General features: G+C 46.6%; 3 protein-coding genes and 1 long non-coding RNA gene across 5 annotated transcripts; 2 read left to right on the top strand and 2 right to left on the bottom strand.

Annotated features, from left to right (window-relative positions):
• Positions 1-557: 557 nt before the first annotated feature.
• On the bottom strand, positions 558-4,001 carry ssr2 (signal sequence receptor, beta). Its single transcript, XM_003969200.3, has 7 exons — positions 3,996-4,001; positions 2,706-2,828; positions 2,158-2,318; positions 1,744-1,842; positions 1,220-1,328; positions 1,078-1,155; positions 558-985 (listed from the first exon to the last, which is right to left on the bottom strand). The coding sequence occupies exons 1-7, from the start codon at positions 3,999-4,001 to the stop codon at positions 875-877; spliced, it is 687 nt and encodes a 228-aa protein (XP_003969249.2). The 3' UTR covers positions 558-874.
• Positions 1,784-20,802, top strand: LOC101077153 (H-2 class I histocompatibility antigen, alpha chain-like). Of its 2 annotated transcripts, none has more exons than XM_029844962.1 (9): positions 1,784-1,922; positions 6,136-6,256; positions 17,648-17,920; positions 18,196-18,480; positions 18,586-18,870; positions 19,010-19,123; positions 19,293-19,367; positions 19,655-19,677; positions 19,944-20,802. In XM_029844962.1, exons 2-9 carry the CDS (start codon positions 6,190-6,192, stop codon positions 20,016-20,018), a joined length of 1,197 nt encoding a protein of 398 aa, XP_029700822.1. In that variant the 5' UTR covers positions 1,784-1,922; positions 6,136-6,189; the 3' UTR covers positions 20,019-20,802. The 2 variants fall into 2 exon arrangements, with proteins under 2 accessions (XP_029700822.1, XP_029700823.1); XM_029844963.1 differs by having other exon boundaries at positions 19,930-20,802.
• On the top strand, positions 4,916-5,723 carry LOC115251695 (piggyBac transposable element-derived protein 4-like). The gene is made up of 2 exons (XM_029844964.1): positions 4,916-5,117; positions 5,226-5,723. Exons 1-2 carry the CDS (start codon positions 4,925-4,927, stop codon positions 5,600-5,602), a joined length of 570 nt encoding a protein of 189 aa, XP_029700824.1. The 5' UTR covers positions 4,916-4,924; the 3' UTR covers positions 5,603-5,723.
• Positions 9,003-9,398, bottom strand: LOC115251696 (uncharacterized). Its single transcript, XR_003890231.1, has 2 exons — positions 9,271-9,398; positions 9,003-9,086 (listed from the first exon to the last, which is right to left on the bottom strand). It is a non-coding gene; the product is annotated as an uncharacterized lncRNA (long non-coding RNA).
• Positions 20,803-20,830: the final 28 nt, after the last annotated feature.

Genomic DNA, 20,830 nt, shown 5'->3' with positions numbered 1-20,830 from the left:
CTTCGTCTCTCCACTCTTCCGTTGACTGACATGGGATCCCGGATGTTTCCGTACGGTCGCTCGGGATTCCTCCACCTTTGCAGAGGAACATTCAGCTGGATCTTCTGCATTTCTGGGATTTTGACAGCTGGAACGTGTTTGTTACTCTGGCATCAGTATTTTCCCTCGTTCTGTGTCTCCCTGCCCCCATGAGCCTGGTCCTGCTTTAAGGTTTCTTCCTGTTAAAGACCATTTTTTCCTGCCACTGTTGCTTGTGGGGGGATCCAAGCCCATTGAGGAGTGCTGGTGTTGAGCCACAGCAGCCCAGCTAGCCTCCCAACAGCTGAGGGATGAGACAATGGATTCCTTCTTTAGGGGTCCAGTTCTTCTCTTAGACTGACCTTGACGGTTCTTTTCTGCCAGCATGTTTCACTCCTGGACCTGATGAAGTCTTCTAGAACCTCCGTTGAAGCAGCACAAACATGCGTCATAATGAACGCTCCGTCCTGCAGCTACCAGAGTCTCGCCGAAGGCAGAAGAACATGTAGCTGGAATCAACCCCACCAGACAGAAACGGCTTCAGAAAATCCACCACGTGTTTTATTGTACATTTCTGCCAGAGTTCTGATTAATACCTGCACGCTTACATAGAATCTGACAGTGGGATCTGCCTTAGTTAATGGAACCTGAACCTTTTAGACAGCATGAAGCAAAGATGACCAGTTAGACTCGACCACCACCCAACAGAGATGTCATTAACACGGGTCACCATGCACAAAATGTCTCCTTTTCCCCATTTTTCACATGTTTTCCTCTTTTTTTTCCCCCCAATATGGGTTAACCAGCTCCTGCGTGTCCACCGAATGCTCCGACCCCACACACCCCGAGCAGGGCCTCAGTTCTTCTTCGTCTTTGGGGAATCATACTTCCTCTTGCTGGAGTACCAGAGGAGCAGCGGGATACCGATGGAGGGTAACGTCATCACTCCGAACGCAGCCCAGTCCAGCTAGAAAGCATAGAGGGGAAGTCATCTTTTCCAGTCTAAAAACATTAAAACTACGTGTGTTTCAGCAGCTAAAACGTGCGTGCACGACTCACATAGTGTGGTGAAAAACGACGGTCAAATTCCCTCTGAGCCAGGATGCCTCCCTGGCCGGGTGCACTAGTGAAGCCAACCTATAGAAGTAACAAACAGTTTAGGTGTCTTCATGTGCATTAATGGTTATGTTAACTGACTTACCACAACTTCTCCTCCCTCCTGGGCCACGTAGCTGACCGACGCAGAGGTGAAGTTGAAGTATCCGGCCTTTAGGGGGCGCAACACGACAGTGTGGGAGACATTACTGGCTCTGAAGGTTCCAGGGTTAAATGAAAAAGGTTTTTTGTTTGCAAGTTTGGTCCATGCACGAGTGAGTGGCTGTAAGCACATTGTGACTGTCAAGCACAAACAAAGCTCTTTCTAAAATTAACTTAGAAACTCCTAAAATCTTAAATCCACAAGCAGCTAAAACCTTTAAAAAATGACTCGCTTAGAAATTTAAAGTCCAAAATTTGCACTGATGAAACACATTTCTGTTTAAAAATCAGCATTTCTTTCTGGTTTTAAAGAATATTTCTCTCTTTTGAGGGTAGCAGGTCTATTGTAATGAGAACTCAGATTTCTTAACAATACCAACACTATTTGTAATTTATGACGCAACTTTGATACTACAAACTAAAAACCAATGAGCCGTACAAAATCAAAAAGGCAAAGTGGGAGGATACGGTGCAATTCTTTCCCATTTGACGTTCAGCATTCCAGAAACAATCCCAAAATCTTCAGGGGGAAACGAATCGTCCGACAGTTCCACTTCCAGAGCAGCGCTAGAGACACGGAGCACAGAAAGGGAAGCATTTCTCACCAAAAACATCAGTGATGCAACCGTCACCTTAACAGGCAGAGGGTAGAAAAAAACACACACACACACACACTCTCTATCATGCAGACACACACACCTGCCACGAGGTTTCTTTGTAAATATATAATATTTAAATATATATTTAAAGCTGCACCCAAAGGATCAGACTTGATAAATATGAAATGATAATGGTGGTTTTGATAACTCAGAGCATCTTCAAAGAGCAGTTTCACTTATCACGAGCACCAGGTGGGGTTCGAAGACGTCATGACGAGCTTACCTGGATCCCACATTATAGATGTTGTACTGGAGGGTGAGGTCGCGGCCCTCCACAGCATACCGGTTCAGCAGGGATTTAGAGGCCAGTAGACGTGCCCCCTCTTCGGCCACGGACAGCCCCAGCAGAGCCAGGAGCACGAACACATGCACTTCCTTCCTCATCTGCAAGAAATCTCACTCCATCATCTGTTCGCTCCCAACAACATCAACGCCAGGCTCACACTACAATGACCTGATCATATCGCACAGATGTGACGCCGAACACCGCACAGTCATTTTGATGTTTGATTTTGATATTTAAACGAAGGAAAGACGAGTCTTTTCTGCAAAAGAAAGACGAAAGAAAGAAGAGTCTTGTCTGTAGGGGGCTAATCGCTGATTCAATCGCTTACGTGGACTAAAGAAGACTCTCCCTGGCCCGAATACACCAAAATACGCCGAACTACTGTCGCTCTCTCGTATCTCGTGTTAGACAAATCATTTTGCAATGTGTCTTTCTTCAGTTTGCGAGCTCAAAGAGTCAGAACATTGAACAGAACACATACGTACCGTTCTGTGGTTCTCCCGGAGTTTGAAAAAGAACCTGAGCGGAGCATGCGCACAAAGATCCCCTCGCTGTTCTGACGTGTCCAAGGGCCACCTCCGGGAAGAGCGCTCCCAGCACAGTGACCCCTGCTGGAAGGAGGTCGCAATTAAGATTAAGATTAAGATTAAAATAAACTTTATTCATCCCCGTGGGGAAATTGAATTGTAATAGCACCCTATACAAAGTATAGAAACAGAATAAATAAATACAGACGTTATAAGCATATATACAGCATATATTATAAGCATATACTGTATATATATACACATAATATAATATACAGTATACATATTATAAGCATTATAAGCATATATACATAAATATAGAATAAAATAGAAATGAAATTACAACATGAACATTACACAGTTATTGTTATTGGCTGGGTTTGGATGAGTTATACAGTCTGATGGCGGACGGCAGGAATGACTTCCTGTACCGTTCCTTAGAGCAGCGAGGCTGCAGGAGTCTGCTGCTGAAGCTGCTTCTCAGTTTGTCCACTGTGTTATGGAGGGGGTGGGAGGGACTGTCCATGATTGTCCGCAGTTTCAACACCATCCTGTCCCTCACCACCTCGTCCAAGTTATCAAGTCTACAGCCAACAACAGACCCTGCCTTTTTAATGAGTTTGTTAAGTCTGTTGGCATCCTTTGCTTTAATGCCTGCTCCCCAGCACACTACAGCAAAGAAGATGGTGCTAGCCATAACAGACTGGTAGAACATCTGGAGCATCCTGCTGCAAACACTGAAGGACCTGAGTCTCCTGAGGAAATAGAGTCTGCTCATGGCCTTCTTGTAGACAGCATCGGTGTTTGTGGACCACTCCAGTTTATTGTCCAGCTGAACACCCAGGAACCTGTAAAATGGGACTATTTCCACATCTTTCCCACTAATGCAGACTGGGGAGGGAGGGGACTTGCTTTTACTGAAATCCACCACCATCTCCTTCGTCTTGGTCACGTTGAGCTGCAGAAGGTTCTCCCTGCTCCACCTGACAAAACTCTCCACAAATTACATACACAATATATACTATCTTTTAGATTAGATTAGATTAAATTCAACTTTATTGTCATTACACATGTCACAAGTACAAGGCAACGAAATGCATCTTCAGTGTCAAGTGCATATATAACCTGTATGATTTAAATGACAAATTTTAAATACTAAAATAAGAGCAGTTGATCCAATTCTTTTTTATTTTTCACACTAACTGTACATCTGTTTAATGTTGTATAAATGTATAATGCTCATGACACTGCCATATTTGCAAAGTACATGTTTCTTGATAAAATAAGACCCCTTCCTTGTTTTTGGTAAAGTTCCGTGTTTTGAGAGCACTTTGAGTCGCTTTAAAGACAGTAATTAGGGCTTTCGTCGTGTTGTCCTCGGGTCAAAATGACCCGCCACTGCATTAAAAACCCCCAAAGAATCCCCTAAACGATATTTTTTTAACTTGAAATTCTATGACTTTTCCTAGATTGGCCCCAACAGTAAAAAAGTGAAATGTTGCTTTTATTCACATTTCCATGTAAGCTGTACAAAAAAAAGTACAAATGTGGTCTTCGGGTCAAAATGACCCGTGAGGCAAATAGAGTAGAAATCAAGGTCACAGAGTTATTTACACACCACATAATGTCACAGTGTTTTAGATGTGTCTCAGCTCAATCAGTAGCAGACATAAACAACACAAGACAGGTGGTGTTCCCGCAGACTGCAGAGAGAATATAAAGGTGCTGCAGATGACAGGACCCCGAGTTCTCTCTCTGCTACGACCATGAGTGCACGTTACAATGCTGAAGAGGCTCTAGAGCTGATTTTTACAGATGTCCAACAAGACAGCTCTGATTCAGAAGAGGAAGTGGAGGATTTATCAGCAGAAGAAGATGGGGAGGAATACAACCCAGAGCATGATGAATCGTCTTCAGAAGAAGAAGAAAACCCTGAAGCTGAAAGAGAGACTTTCCTTTCAAAAAATGGCAAAATAACATGGTCCTCAACAGAACATCCTGAAGATGACAAATCTGCAGGGTTTTCGCAAATATGGAGACAGCTGGACAAAGATGATGAGACTGACCTGCAGGCCTACTTAGGGCTGCTAATATTAGCAGGTGTATATAGGTCCCGAGGGGAGGCTGCAGCTAGTCTATGGGACGAAGAGAGTGGAAGACCAATTTTCCGAGCCACAATGCCACTCAAACTCTTTCACACCTACTCAAGACTGCTACGATTTGATGACCGTGAGTCAAGACCAGCAAGACGTGTGACAGACAAACTTGCAGCCATAAGAGAGGTCTGGGACAAGTGGGTGGAGCGGCTGCCCTATCTCTACAATCCAGGGCCTGACGTAACAGTGGATGAGCAACTGGTTCCATTTAGAGGTAAACTATTTTCATATTTCTAATAAAAGTGATTTTTACTATTGATTTCTTTGACTGTTTTCTGTGACACTGATACTAATCACTGATGCTAATGTCTTCTGTCCAAAGGTCGTTGTCCTTTCCGGCAGTATATGCCCAGCAAGCCAGCAAAATATGGGATCAAGTCATGGGTGGCTTGTGATGCCAAATCAAGCTATGCTTGGAGAATGCAAATCTATACCGGGAAGCCGACCAGTGGATGCCCAGAGAAGAACCAGGGGATGCGAGTTGTGCTTGATGTGACAGAGGGACTGAGGGGTTACAATGTGACATGTGATAATTTCTTCACCTCTTATGAACTCGGACAGCAGCTCCTGAAGAGGAAGATCACCATGGTTGGTACAGTTCGAAAGAACAAGCCTGAGCTCCCACCTGCACTGCTTGCATCAAAGAAAAGAGAGCGGTCCTCTCATCAAAGTTTGCCTTCATGCCCACCACCACTCTAGTTTCCTACCTCCCAAAGAAAAACAAGAATGTAGTTCTTCTGAGCACACTGCACAGAGACGGTGTCATTAGCGATCGTGGGGACAGGAAGCCAGTCATCATCCTGGACTACAACCGCAACAAAGGAGGTGTGGACAGGGAAAACTCAGGTTTTAACACATTTTGTGGTGAATGACAAGTTGTTTCTTCAAGCAAGATGAAATTTGGTGTTTAAAATTTAATTAAGCTGCTTATATTGAGGGTTTAGTGAAGACGGGTCATTTTGACCCCGACGACAACGGGTGTATACAGAACATGAGGACAACAGGTCTTCGCTGTTGCGTTTATGGGTCCAGAGAGAGAGAGAACTATACAGATATAACTATAAATGTGTACAGAAATGGAGAAATCAAAACATCTCGTGTCTAATAGGGGTTGGTTCTTTTTTCTAATGTACGTCTTATGTATGTCTAAATATACGTATGTACATTTAGTACGTTCGAAGAGTTTGTAATAAACGCAGAGTCCCTGAACGCCCCATTCTCACCAACACCAGGAATTAGGAGGAGCCTCCGACACACCACGAGGAACTTTCGGAAGGTAAACAGCGATGGAACTAACTCCGTTTTTCATCCTGGTTTTTGGTATACTGGGGCTAGGGCCCACAGTCAACCCAGGTAAGTCGCCTTTTACTCGTTTTTATTCTCACGCCAAGGAAGAAATGGTGTTACGGCTAAAAGTGAAAGCGAAAGTGATATATACCAGTCTCCTGACATTAGAATATCCAGTTTATGCAATGAATTTAGCACGAATGCTTTATAAATTTATGACATCTATATGTTTTCTTTCTTTAAAGGCCTTATTTTTGTCTCTGTAAAATAAAAAGTCACAGCCCGTAGTTAATAGAAAAGATACGCCACATTGTAGGCGATTTACTGTATACACAAATCATATATCTGTATTTGTCAGTGGCTGGCCGAGCATTTCACACCTAGGCCTTCAGTAGTGGTCCGTCTGAATCAACCCAACCCTCAATAACTATTTTATGGCTATAAAACTTACACTGCAGGTACAGCTGTGACACACATAAAATATCACCCAAATGACCTGAAAAAATTCAATATTATTGTGGCGAGTTTTCATGGTTGGAGGTTGGAGGATTCATGGTTGAGGAAGAACTCAGACGCAGACTTCTTCCAGCTTATTCTACAGTTCGGCTGCAGAAGAGCGCCATTTTATTAAACACGGAACTGAAGACACGAGGTCTTCAATCACACACATAACCTGTTGGGATTTCTGGGTTGTGTCTGTCTTTGGCCTGCAGGGTGTGGTGTTGAGCACAATTGGGTACAGCTGGCACTGCAGGCGGGCGCACCTGTAGGCAATTTACATCTTGCTGCCTATTTAAGCAGGTTGTGCCTGCCTGTCAGTGCCGGGGTGTCTGTTCGTGTTGGGAGTCTGTTTGTTGGTCTAGTGTGGGAGCTTGTTTGGGTTCCTTGGTGTTGGCTCCTGTTCCTGTGTTCCTGTTGCCTTGGAGGGCTGCTCCTATTCCTGGTTTTCCTGGAGGGCCGCTCCTGTTCCTGTTCTGTGTCTCCTGGAGGACCGCTCCTGCTCCCCTGCAGTCTAGGAGGACTGCCTCTGCCCTCAGTGTCTCGGGGCACGTTCGTGAGGCGAGCGTGTTGCGCCGGACTCCCGAGTCCTCGCCGGTCCAGGAGGACTGCAGCCGTTTGAGGACTCACCGGTGTTCCTAGTTCCCGGCAGTCCAGGGGGACTGCGTCTGGTTTGGGAACTCGCCGATGGACCTTGGAGGGGCAGACACTGCCTCCTAATCGCCAGCAGTCCAGGAGGACTGCTTTGTCCCCAGTGTCTCGGGGCACGTTCGTGAGGCGAGCGTGTTGCGCCGGACTCCCGAGTCCTCGCCGGTCCAGGAGGACTGCAGCGTGTGGAGGACTCACCGGTGTTCCGAGTTCCCGGCAGTCCAGGGGGACTGCGTCTGGTTTGGGAACTCGCCGATGGACCTGGGACGGGCGGACGCTGCCTCCCGATCCCCATGCGGTCCAGGAGGACTGTTTCTGTTAATGTGTGCTCCCCTTCCCTGTAAATAAAGCCCTTGACCTCTCCCCCACTGTGTCCTGGCCTGCGTTCGGGTCCGCTACCACCATGTATCGTAACAGAACACCCCGGCCAGTGTGGACCCGGCGGGTCAGGATGGTGGAGCTAAGGACACGACCCCTCCCTTCCCCTCCCCTCCCTTGATAGTAACCTTCCCTGTCGCCTTGGCTGTGCTCAGCTTGATGGTCCTTGTTGGACGCCAGGAGGCGCCCGTTGAGGGGGAGGTAATGTTGGGATTTCTGGGTTGTGTCTGTCTTTGGCCTGCAGGGTGTGGTGTTGAGCACAATTGGGTGCAGCTGGCACTGCAGGCGGGCGCACCTGTAGGCAATTTACATCTTGCTGCCTATTTAAGCAGGTTGTGCCTGCCTGTCAGGGCCGGGGTGTCTGTTTGTGTTGGGAGTCTGTTTGTTGGTCTAGTGTGGGAGCTTGTTTGGGTTCCTTGGTGTTGGCTCCTGATCCTGTGTTCCTGTTGCCTTGGAGGGCTGCTCCTATTCCTGGTTTTCCTGGAGGGCCGCTCCTGTTCCGTGTCTCCTGGAGGACCGCTCCTGCTCCCCTGCAGTCTAGGAGGACTGCCTCTGCCCTCAGTGTCTCGGGGCACGTTCGTGAGGCGAGCGTGTTGCGCCGGACTCCAGAGTCCTCGCCGGTCCAGGAGGACTGCAGCCGTTTGAGGACTCACCGGTGTTCCTAGTTCCCGGCAGTCCAGGGGGACTGCGTCTGGTTTGTGAACTCGCCGATGGACCTTGGAGGGGCAGACGCTGCCTCCTAATCGCCAGCAGTCCAGGAGGACTGCTTTGTCCCCAGTGTCTCGGGGCACGTTCGTGAGGCGAGCGTGTTGCGCCGGACTCCCGAGTCCTCGCCGGTCCAGGAGGACTGCAGCGTGTGGAGGACTCACCGGTGTTCTGAGTTCCCGGCAGTCCAGGGGGACTGCGTCTGGTTTGGGAACTCGCCGATGGACCTGGGACGGGCGGACGCTGCCTCCCGATCCCCATGCGGTCCAGGAGGACTGTTTCTGTTAATGTGTGCTCCCCTTCCCTGTAAATAAAGCCCTTGACCTCTCCCCCACTGTGTCCTGGCCTGCGTTCGGGTCCGCTACCACCATGTATCGTAACATAACCTGGCTTATGGTGTGAGAGTGCAACCAGTAATTAAAACAGTAATTAAATACATCAACAACCAGAACTCAATAAATAGAACACTAACATTGAAAGTTGCAAAAGATAACATTTACAACGAACAAATGTGACCGGTGTATGTCTGCGTTGTGTTATTTTTGTGGTTGTGGTGCGTAGAGTAGCCACGGGACACAGTTGAACTTTTGGAGGCACTCTCCGTTTAATCTGGTCAAAATAAAACAGCAAAATTAACATGTGCCGCTATTTGCTGATCCAGCCCAAACTACAGAGAAGACAACATGGAGTTAGCACCATCGCACCTGTTCACATCAATAAAACACTACATTGGAGCAACATCAGAGCTCAATATAAACTTGAATAGAACTGTAGTGTTATAAGAGTGACAAATTAAGACAAAATAATAACAAAAAGACACTTAAAACAAGGGATTACAAAAGATGACTGACCTCTTCCCAACACGAGAATTGCAAAAGGGAAGAGGAAGTCGCGACCCTCAAATTTATACAGGTGCACCAAGGGGGACACACGAAGAAGAAATAAAATACAGACGAAGTGACTGGAGGACCAAGACAGCACAGTAAAACAAACACCAGGTATGTTCAACAATAGTAAACAAAAGAACAATTTTGTGTAATTATAATACAATATTATATGTCCCTGTTACATTCACCTCCCTAGAATTACACAAAATACCAAAAGCACATAAAGCTGGCTGCTAAAAAAAAAATATCCGCAAGACAGTTTCCTATTTAAAGAATAAAAGGCAATAAGTGGTGCCCTTTACACCACAAAATAGCGACCATTTACAATGTGCATGGGAGTGTTAGATATAGGTAGCATGTAGCCCAACAAAATCACAAGTTCCAGCACTAATCAATCAAAAGAGGGGAGGCCACAAAATTCAAATAGTTACAATAGGAGAACGAACTTTCTCAGTGCCAAACAAAGACTCTACCTGAGTCATAGATTCAATCAATCTACAGACTGGCTTAACAAGCCTACCAAATCGTGTGGTAAGGTTGTGACCCAAATCAGAAAAGTCATCAGAAAGTTTGTGTACCTCATCACAAGGGACCAAGGGGGGACCAGCAAACTCTGTGGGACAGTCACAGGACATCACATCAGGTTCCATTCCCTCATTGGGTGACTGCTGTTGGACCCAGGATGCTGTGCGGTCAACACTAGACTCACTCAAACTTGGAATGGCACTGGGCCGGGAGGATTCAACTTCCCTACCCCCCACTGATACTCCAGGTTCCTCTGGGACAACATCAACACCAACGGCAGACTGAGCCTTTGTCACGTCCAGCGAAACATCCAGCAGTTCTTGCTGCTGGATGTTTCGCTGGACGTGACAAAGGCTCAGTCTGACCTGAAGCAGTAAGTTGCGATGCACAGTTTTTTCATTACCCGCTTGGTCTCGGATTTTGTATATGTGGAGGTCTGGCTTAGAAGCAACAACATCATAAACAACCGCCTCCCACTTGTCAGACAGCTTCCTTTTTCCTTTAACTCCTTTATTTGCCAACAATACTCTGTCCCCAACAGAAAGAGGTAAGCCCCTGACCCGGTTATTGTACTGGTCCGACTGGTGGTTCTGGTTCAGCGCTGTTTCCTTGAGCCAAGATCATGGCGGACCGAAGATCTTCCATAAGTGACTTGACATAGGTATTGTAATGGCATACAGAGTCATCATGGAGAATGTTCACGAAGAGGAGATCGATTGGTAACCGGGGAACCCTCCCAAACATCAGATAGAAGGGCGCAAAGCCTGTTGTTTCATGAGCTGTGCAATTATATACAAATGTCAAAGACTGGATCATCTGCGGCCACCACTGCTTCGTCCTTGGGGGCAAAGATCTCAACATGTTCCCCAACGTTCTGTTAAACCGCTCAGTGATGCCATTGCCCATGGGGTGGTACGGTGTGGTATGAGATTTGATGATGCCACCCATTTCTAGCAACTCTGCCACCAACTCACTCTCAAAGGTAGCACCTTGGTCGGAATGGATACGCTGAGGAAAGCCATAAATGCAGAAGAATCCATCGAAAAGCTTCTTAGCCACATTCTTTGCAGTTTGGTCGTGGCAAGGGAATGCATGTGCCAATTTAGTAAAATGGTCAGTGACAACAAGGACATCAACCGATTTATTGTTGTTGTCCTCCGCAGACCAAAAGTCAATGCATACCAACTCCAGTGGCACACTGGTCTTTATGTTCTCCAGTGGGGCTCTGGCGGATGGTTCTGGAGTCTTACTGAGAACACACCGTGGACATTGTCTTACATAGTTGCGGACATCCTTTTCCATCTCATACCAAAAGAACCGCTGACGTGCCAGTGACAAAGTGCGTGGCTGCCCTTGGTGACCTGCGTTGTCATGGATGCCAGAGAGCACAGATTACTTGAGGGACTCTGGAACAACAAACTGGAAGCGCTTGTGCCTGGTCAAAGGGTCCTTAGTGACGCGATACAGAATTCCTTCAATAACTGCCAGCCTTTCCCATTGCTTCAAAATTCTTAGGACCTGCTGAGTTTCATGGGCACGCTCAAGTCTGGAAGGCCTGATTTTCCGGTTCAGAAAGAAGGCAACCCTGGAAACAACAACATCACTCTCCTGGTGGGACTGGAGCTCATGTTTGGACAACGCTGACGACAGGCAAGGCTCAGGACCAACAAGCGCACTTAAATGGTCAGCCAAAGAAACAGCACGATGTCTGGACGCGACCTCCCAGTCATTGGAGGCTGACAGGACGGTGGAGACTTCGTCCTCAGACATGGAGACATTGACTGCAGTAGAAAAAGCAGGACCGACCAATGACTGAGGTTGGCAGGTCAGATGAAAAGCATCCTGCACGGACTCCTCCCTCACTTCACAAGCCTGTTTCAACAGATCAATGTAAGGCTCAGAAAGGAGATGCTCGGCTAACGGTTTGACAAAAGGCCGTCGACTAAGGGCATCCGCAACAACGTTCAGCCTGCCAGGGACATACTTAACGTCAAAGTTGTACGGAGCCAGTTTGGAGACCCACCGCTGTTCACAGGCGTCCAGTTTCAGCTTTGGCCAAGATGTACGTGAGCGGGTTATTATCAGTCCAGACTGTGAACTGATGGCCTTTGAGCCAATGACTGAACTTGTCACAAGCTGCCCACTTGAGAGCCAGAAACTCAAGTCTGTGAGCAGGGTACTTAGCCTGGCTGCAGCTTAGGGACTTGCTAGCAAACGCAACCGGTCTTGCCCTCTCCTCACCTGCCGGCACCTGAGAAAGAACAGCTCCAAGCCCGTCAGTGGAAGCATCAGTGGAGAGGATAAAAGGTCTATCAAAATCCGGGTGAGCCAGAACCACACAATCGAGGAGCGCAGTTTTTAGTTGTTCAAAGGCTCCATCACACTCAGGGGACCAATCCTGAGGTGTTAACTGTCTGTATGTTCCAGGTTTACATCGGCCCTGACCACCTTTAGTCCTCCGCTTCTGGCCAGCTGTTAAGGCATAGAGAGGCTTGGCAATACGGGAACATGCAGGAATGAAATGCTGATAAAACAGGACCATTCCGAGAAAAGATCTGACCTTCTGCTGGGACGGAGTACAGCCATCAGATTCCATCAAGTCCTCCCTCCTAAACCCAGAGATGGCGCTCACCTTCTCCTGATCCACAGAAACACCGTCAGCGCTCACAACATGACCCAGAAATTTAACTGACGTTCTGAGAAAATGACACTTCTTCTGAGAAAGCTTCAAGTTACTAGATCTCAACCGGGAGAAGACAACACTGAGGCGGCTTAAAGACTCCTCTACAGAAGGTGCAAACACCAACAAGTCATCAAGGTAACACAGAAGGTTTGAGAAGTTGAGGTCACCGAATATGCTAAGCATCATCCGCATAAAGGAGGCTGGACTGTTGCAGAGGCCCTGGGGCAGGCGGTTGTATTCATAAAGGCCAAGAGGTGTAGTAAAGGCTGTGTAATGCCTGTCAGACTGATGGAGAGGGATGTTGTAGAACCCTGAGGTCAGATCCATAGTGCTGAAGAAGGCGTTACCCCCAAGGGCAGCAAGGCAGTCCGACTGGTGTGGCAGTGGATGGGCGTCTTTAACAGACCTAGCATTAAGCCAACGAAAGTCAGTACATATTCGTAAATCCCCTGACTTCTTCCACACCAACACCAGGGGAGAGGCATATTCACTGATGGATTTGCTGATTATGCCCCTCATTTCCATTTCAGACAGAACTTCTCTCAACTTCTGATAATGAGCAGGTGGAACTCTGCGGAACGGCAGCCGAAAGGGACGGTCGTCAGCAAGGTGAATCCGATGGACAAACTTCTTTGCCTCCCCACAATCCAGACCATCTCTAGAGAACACATCCTGAAAGGCCAACAACAGATCGGCAAGCCTGCCCTTCCACTCATCTGACACTTCACAGCCCCCCATGTCAATGTCACCGAGACCACAATCCTTCAACAGCTGCACAGTGTCACTTGGGCCACTCTGGTGGCCAGTGAGAACAGGCGATGAACCTAACTGGGTTTTACAAAGACCCTGGGCAACAGGAAAGTCTTCCATGGCAACACAGGGGAACACGTCAGCTAGCTTTGCATTACGCCGTAAAGTAACAGCAGTCTGTGTGGGATTGAGGATCTTCATGGGGACCCAGCGATCACCCCACATAGGCGCAACAATTCGACCAACCATGATGTTCTTGGGTGTAGAGCGTGCGGATGTAGGCTCTACAATGACTGTGCTGCCAGGGGACACAGGAGCAGATGCTGGCAGCTTCCCCCAAACAATGTATTCCTTCTGAGGAAGCAGTGTCACAGCCTGTTGTAATCTCACTGTTCCCACCTTATCAGGAACCTCTGGGCCCAACCACCGGGAAGAGCAACTCAGTAACTGGAGAAACAGCTCACAGTCAGGATCGGATGTACATGAGGATAGCATCTCCCAATATTTCTCTTCAGAGTTCATCTTCTGGACAACAGGACGGATCACATTAGTGCCAACAATAAACTCATCCCTCTGCCCAGGCACCAGAAACGTTGGCACCACAAACTTCCAGCCATAAATCTCAATGTCCAAATCATAGATACATTTAGGTTGCGTAACAAGACCACCACAACCAATGAGAACCACCTGCTCGGGGACAGGTTGTGGAATTAAGACAACACCAGCCGCTCTTAACTTGGCCTCTGCTGATTCACTAAGTGTACATGACATGCTTCCTGAATCTAGCATCCCTCTCAAAGACATTCGATTGCTCACTGACACAGGAGTATAAAACAGTTCACTAGCTCCCTCAATTCTTTGAGACCCAACCAGAATGACAGTCTTGTCTTCAGAGTAGCTTTTACAACAGTCAACTTACACAGAGTGAGGATCAGGAGGATTGGTGAGGGTATCTATAACACTGCCCATGCTGCCCCTCTTATCACACAGGCCAACTAGTTTAAATCACCAGTAGATGGAGCAGTGGCTGACGGGAGCCTGGTCTTCTGTGCACATTCATTTCTCATATGACCAGGTCCAAAACAGTTAAGACATAGTCTGTACAACCTACAGTGTGAATGAGTGGTGTGTTCGCTAGAACCACAAACTTGGCACGCTCTGCCTTGGGGACGCTGAGGAAATTGACCGCGACCTGCCCTCTGCCTGCTATTAGTCACCGAGGCAGTGCACAGGGAAAGAACCTTGTCAAACATAGCCACCATTTGCTGAGTCACAGGTTCTGGTGTGGCACTGGCTGAAGTGTGTGGCTGGCCTCCTGATCCTGACAGCGGCTGTGGGGACTCATAATTGGCTTTGGGTGGACAAAAGGGAATCAGTTCAGCAGAGTCCTGAAGATCGCAGGAATAAACAGGAGCTTGAGCCGACAAGGCATTGGTCACCAAGTGCGTATTAGCCGCAACACCTTTCATCTGTCCCACATGACTGTCCAAGCGGCGCTGGACCTCAGCAGCTGTCCACTCTTCGGGGGGCTTAATTTGAAATGACAGAGAAAGAGCAGGGTCAGGACAATGACTTATGAACATCATCACAACCTCAGCGGTGGGGTCGTCCACATGTTTCCCACGCCTCCTGAGGCACTCATCCACAGCATCAATAGACTTATTAAGACGAATCCAATAGTCCATGGCATCCTCACCACTCCTTGGTATCGTACTATAAAAGTCACTCCTTCACCCTTGCCAGACAAAACTGTACATCCAGTTTTTTGTCCTGTAGTATTGAAAAGAGCACATCCGAGTACTCAAAAATGCCATTAAACGTGTTAAGCAAAAAACAAAACTCAAAATCATTCAGACGTGCTTTAAATCCATCAGCACAGCGCACAGAGTCCTCATCATACTCGTCATGATGCTCCAGAATGTGATGGAACAGTTCCTTCATGGCATCTCTCTTCTCAAAGACTGTATTGACCACTCTGGATGTGTACTGCCACAGTGTCGGTGCCACACGAGGGAGACGCCGCTGGCAGATTTTGTCCAGTAGTTGCGTGCGCCGAGGCGATCTAGAAAAAAATGCAGCAAGGCCACTGAGGTGGGCGAAAAAGATCTTGCATTCTTTAAGCTTTGACGCCCCCTGAGTCAATACTAAATTGAGCCGATGTGCATAGCAGTGTATGAATAAAGCCAAAGGTGCCCTCTCCTTAACTTTAGCCTGCACCCCATTTAATCCAGAAGACATGACCGCTGCACCGTCAAAACCCTGTGCCACAACTTTACCCAGACATTCATTTTCCACCAAAAATCGGATGATAAGACCTGCAATGTCATCGGCTCGCTTCCCACTGGTAACATCTTAAAATCTCACAAACCGCTCCTTGACACCTGTGTCCGTTACATAACGCAGAACCAGCGCGAGCTGCGCTGCGTTACTCGCGTCTGTCGTCTCATCCACCATAACAGAGACAAACGGTGCTTTATTAACTTCCCTTCTGATCTCTTCCCCCATCACTTCAGCAATAGAAGTGATCAGGTCGTTTTGTATTTTGCCCGACGTCCCACTAAACACTTTATTAGTGGACAGGTGGTAATGTAAATCCGTGTTGCTCTCAGCAATGAGAGAAAGAAGCTCCACATAGTTTCCTCTGTTTTTGGATCCAGCGCTTTCATCGTGCCCCGAAATGAAAGTTCCTGCTTGCCCAAAAAATGACACAGTCTATCAGTCTTTTTAAGATTTCCCTATTTTTCTTCACCTTTTCGTTGTGAAGCTCCGTTTCCCTGCGCACTTGCTCGCTCAGCTGCAGATCCACTCTGGTTTCCCCGAAAGTTTTGGAAAGCACCGTCGCTTGTAAGTGTCCGGCAGTGCTTTGATGCCTCGCTGCTGCCTTGGTTAGGCAAGCCAAGTTTACAAACCCAGTGTGGCTCCAAACACCATGTCGATCAGTGGCAAATAACAAGCACTCCCAGCAAGACAATTAGCAGCGTTCCTCGGAGCCTGTGAGCCCGGAGTACCGCTCGTAGTTAGCGGACTGAAAGTGGCAGACAAATCCTTTTCCCGGTTGCGACAGACTTGCTAGTTTCGGAGTTGCCCGACCTTGCTTAACGATGTCCAGCTTTTCTTGAAAAGTCAGTCTTGAAAATGGCTTTGACAGTAAATCTGCGACCAAATCCATTTCTTTTCCTACTTCAGCCATCGTGGGTTGACAAAACCGCTATTAAATCAATACAACAATATCTTTGCTTGTGCAGCTCCCTACAGATGCAGTTTGCTAGCTCTGGCTCGTGCACTCTCTGACTATCCAATCAAAGCGCGTGAATACGCTGACGTTTCCTACGCCTGCTGGAAGGCCTTGGTGTCGCCAACTCAAAATCTGATTGGTTGAAGCAACAGTTGGATCGACATTTTTTTTATGCTACAGGGCCTGCAGAACTGATTGTGAAGGCCTCCAGGCAGATTTCTCTGACCCTGGCAACAGATAGTGGCTGAAATGTGATTGGTTAAATGCTTGAATATGAAAATACACGTCTGGAAGCAGCGCAACCAGGGGGCTGGCAATGAAAGGAAGCAGACAGACCATTTGGAATTATTTAATACATATGGAATTATTTAATACATATTAATGGACAAAATATTATTTGACTGATGTTAATTATATTTTGAAAATATAATTAACATCGGTCTGTGATTCAGATATTTTTAGGCCAGCAGAGAAGGCCTTGCAGGCCCTGACGGCCCACCACTGGTATTTGTATGTATTAATGTGTGCATGGCGGCACGGTGGTGTGGTGGTTAGCACTGTTGCCTCACAGCAAGAAGGCCCCGGGTTCGATCCCCGGTTGGGACTGATTGGGGACTTTCTGTGTGGAGTTTGCATGTTCTCCCTGTGCCTGTGTGGGTTCTCTCCGGGTACTCCGGCTTCCTCCCACAGTCCAAAGACATGCATGATTGGGGATTAGGCTAATTGGAAACTCTAAATTGCCCGTAGGTGTGAGTGAGTGAGAGAGTGAGTAGTTGTGTGTCTGTATGTGTTAGCCCTGCGATTGACTGGCGACCAATCCAGGGTGTACCCTGCCTCCGCCCATTGAGCTGGGATAGGCTCCAGCCCCCCCGCGACCCTCAGTGGAGGAACAAGCGGTAGAAAATGAGTGAGAGTGAGTAATGTGTGCATGTATGTGTTTGTATATATGTATGTGTGTGTGTGTGTGTTTTATAATGACATATAAAGTCAGCAGAATGGAAATGACAAGGTCCGAGCAATAAACAACGCACCCCGCCCGACATCAGATTATATCTGTTGCTCTCAAAATTGTCTGCAAGCGCTTAAGTCGAGTTTTGTTTTCTATAATATGCTTCAGCTTTCATGTATTGTTTGTGTTTGATTCTCAGAGAAACATTCCCTTCATTACATCTATACGGCGACCTCCCAACCTATCAGTCGTCAGGGTATACATGAGTTCACAGCCATGGGTGTACTGGACGGCAACGTGATCGACTACTTTGACAGTGACGCACAGAAAAAGGTTCCCAGGCAGAAGTGGATGGAAAAGGAACTTGACAAGAGCTACTGGGAAAAAGGGACAGAGTCACGCAAGAGCAAGCAGCAGTGGTTCAAGGTCAACATCAACATTCTCAAGACTCGGTACAGGCAGAATGACTCAGGTGAGGACCATTAAAAGTCCAGGCTTTTAATGGGATTCAAGAATAGGAGATTTGATCAGGATAGTTTTTGACAGTCACCAGCTCATTGCAGGGCCTATGTGAGCGTTTGGGGCTTTGCTACCTTGCTCAAGGGTACCGCGGCGGTGCTCCGAATGCGTCCTGCATGGCACCTACCCTCCAAAGTTCTGTCTGCCACTGCCCATAACTTAAATAAAAACCCTGAAATGAAAAAGTGGAATGCAGCTTGTGATTTATTCCACTCCCCTGCGTTTCAGACATCCACATCCTCCAGTGGATGCACGGCTGTGACGCTGACATCGATCACGGTGAACCGAGATTTCTCCATGGCATCGACAAGTATAGCTACGATGGTGCAAACTTTCTGGCCTTCAATGAAAACCAGGAGATTTGGGATGCCCGCGATGATGCGGCGCGTGAAACCAAGACCAGATGGGACAAGGTCCAGGTCCTGAGGGAGTACACCATGGCCTATTTGCAGAAGGAATGTGTAACCTGGTTGAAAAGATTTTTGGACTATCAGAATAAGAATGAAATCCCTGGTATGTATTGCAGACTATTTGCTCAGGAAATATCAACCTAATAGAAACTAAGTGACTCTGCTGGTACTGAGGGCTTCTCTGACAATGTTGGTTCTTGTTTTCCAGCTAAACCCGACTTATATGTGTTTATAACGGGTGCCAAAGATCCGACAAACATGGTGCTGAAATGCATGGCTACGGGTTTTACCCCAACAAAGACCGTCCTCCAGATCAAACTCGGTGGTCGGGTTCTAACCAGAGAGGACGGCGTGAACAGCACGGATATTCTGCCAAATGGAGACGGCACGTTTCAGAAAACAGAATCTGTGGAGATTCCAAGGAGTGATAATTCCGATTATTACTGCGAACTAAGTCATACTCCTTCCAGTCTGCGTGTTGTGAAGTTTTGGGGTAAGAATCTTGGTCTTCTTTTTAATGTACACACATTTCATTACTGCGTATTAAGAGCAGTCTAAAAAGATGAGTGTGGGAAGTGAATGTCCCATTTTTATGTTGAGGAAGAGGCCTAAAAAGTGTTGCTGTGTTGTAGATAAGAAAGCTCCAGACGACACCACAAAAATCCTGCTAGCAGTCGGAATTCCCGTCGTAGTTGTGATCCTCATCGGAGGCCTTCTCATCCTGGTCATTAAGAAGTTCTGCATCGGTAAGTGCAGCAGTTTGCCAGCAGATGTTTGAACACCTGCATGAAGAACAAATGTGAAGCTTGTATTAAAAACGTTTCTGATTCTTCTTAGTTTAACCAAAAAGCATCAACAGAAACAACTTATCTGACTGTAATTAATAATTGTGTGTGTGTGTGTGCGTGTGTGTAGGTAAACCCAAGGACACTGCCGTGTCACTCTCTGGTTCTGACAAGGGGCTCCTGAAGGACAAGGACAAGGACAAGGGTCAGTTTGTTTCGATGACACTGAAGAGAGAACGTGCTTCCTGATTATAACACGATGGGAAATAAGTCAGATTTGGATACTGGTGTAAAATCTAGTCGCGAGATCGTCAATTTTGAATCGTGAATCCTTTTTTGATGTAACACAGAAGCATCGATCAGTTTCATTTGACATAAAAGTTATTTGAGCTTGTCGCTTTGCTGTTATTTTGGAAATTGGATCAGATCAGGACCATTAAAATGAGACTGGGCCCAGTGCAGCAGCTGAATAGAGGTTCTTTTTCTCTGCAGATTCCGGATCGCAGGACTCTCCTGTGAGTATCTCTGCTGTCTGAGTGAAAGCTGGGCTACAAATGAGGCACTAGAACCACACGTTAGAACCCAGTTCTGGAGAACATTGTCACATTAGCCACATGTCCTGTGTACCCGAGAGGTCCTCGATGGACATTATATTTTCAAAAAGAGACATTTTAAATTGGATAAATTGGAACCCCCCCCCCTTTCTTCTGGAACAGAGGTTAGTTGAATGAAGTTAAATCAAATTGTGTTGTTTTTTCTTCCTGTACCACAATCATCTAAGTCCAATGAGGAAAAAGAGTGTGAGGTGAAGCTCTGCGACCCGAACTCCCGTGAAGTGGACTGTGAAGCGCCATAAGAAGCAGGAGGACACGAAGAGAGGGTCGACGGGCATTTTAAGCTTGTGTGTTTAGAGAATATGCAGTTACAGCCTTTATTTTAGCACGTTTCTAGATCACATCTGTGGTCAAGATTTCCTTATCTCACCAGCGACATTTTCGATTTCATGCTTTTTGTTTTTTCCTCCTCTCTTTTTAAATTCTGAGAAGAAAATAAGAAACAGCGCTTCTATATCCAGAGAGCAAATTACTTGCTGAGCGCGTCGCGCTACAGCTGCTCGGAGAAATGTTGTTTTATGCTAATCTTTATTCATTTTGATACATTTTTAATATGCTTTGATAATGAATCATGTTAGATGTGTGTGCTGTAGAGCATTAGGGTAAAAGCTATTATTGCCATGTTACACTTGGTTCAAGATTCAAATGATCATTGTGAGTTTCTCTTATTATGCTCGATTAAAACACAGTTCTAAACACTTTATTTCATTCAGCTCTTTAGCTTCGCACTGACTCCTGTGCCTGAAGTTACTGAGCTGATGAATCACGTGTTTATTCAAATCATAACTCCAAAAATGTTCAACTGGTTTGGAATTTTTTTTACATGGATAATTCATTTGCGTTATTGTAACCGACCTCATAAATGGGGGTAATTCCCTAGCAGAGAAGATGTGATAAAAGCATGTTGTTTTGACCGGACACTTGGTATTATCATTCAGTTTAATATGAATTCAGAGTTGTTGAAATGTGCCTTTATTTTTATTTTTTTAGGATTATAAAAATTCAGTTTCCTTTTTCACTCTGTTATCAGATTCAGTCATGTTTTGTTTTAGAT

Source organism: Takifugu rubripes, chromosome 12 (genome assembly GCF_901000725.2).
Source record: "Takifugu rubripes chromosome 12, fTakRub1.2, whole genome shotgun sequence".
In the NCBI taxonomy this organism is placed as follows: Eukaryota; Metazoa; Chordata; class Actinopteri; order Tetraodontiformes; family Tetraodontidae; genus Takifugu; species Takifugu rubripes.
This window is presented reverse-complemented; position numbering and strand designations above follow the sequence as displayed.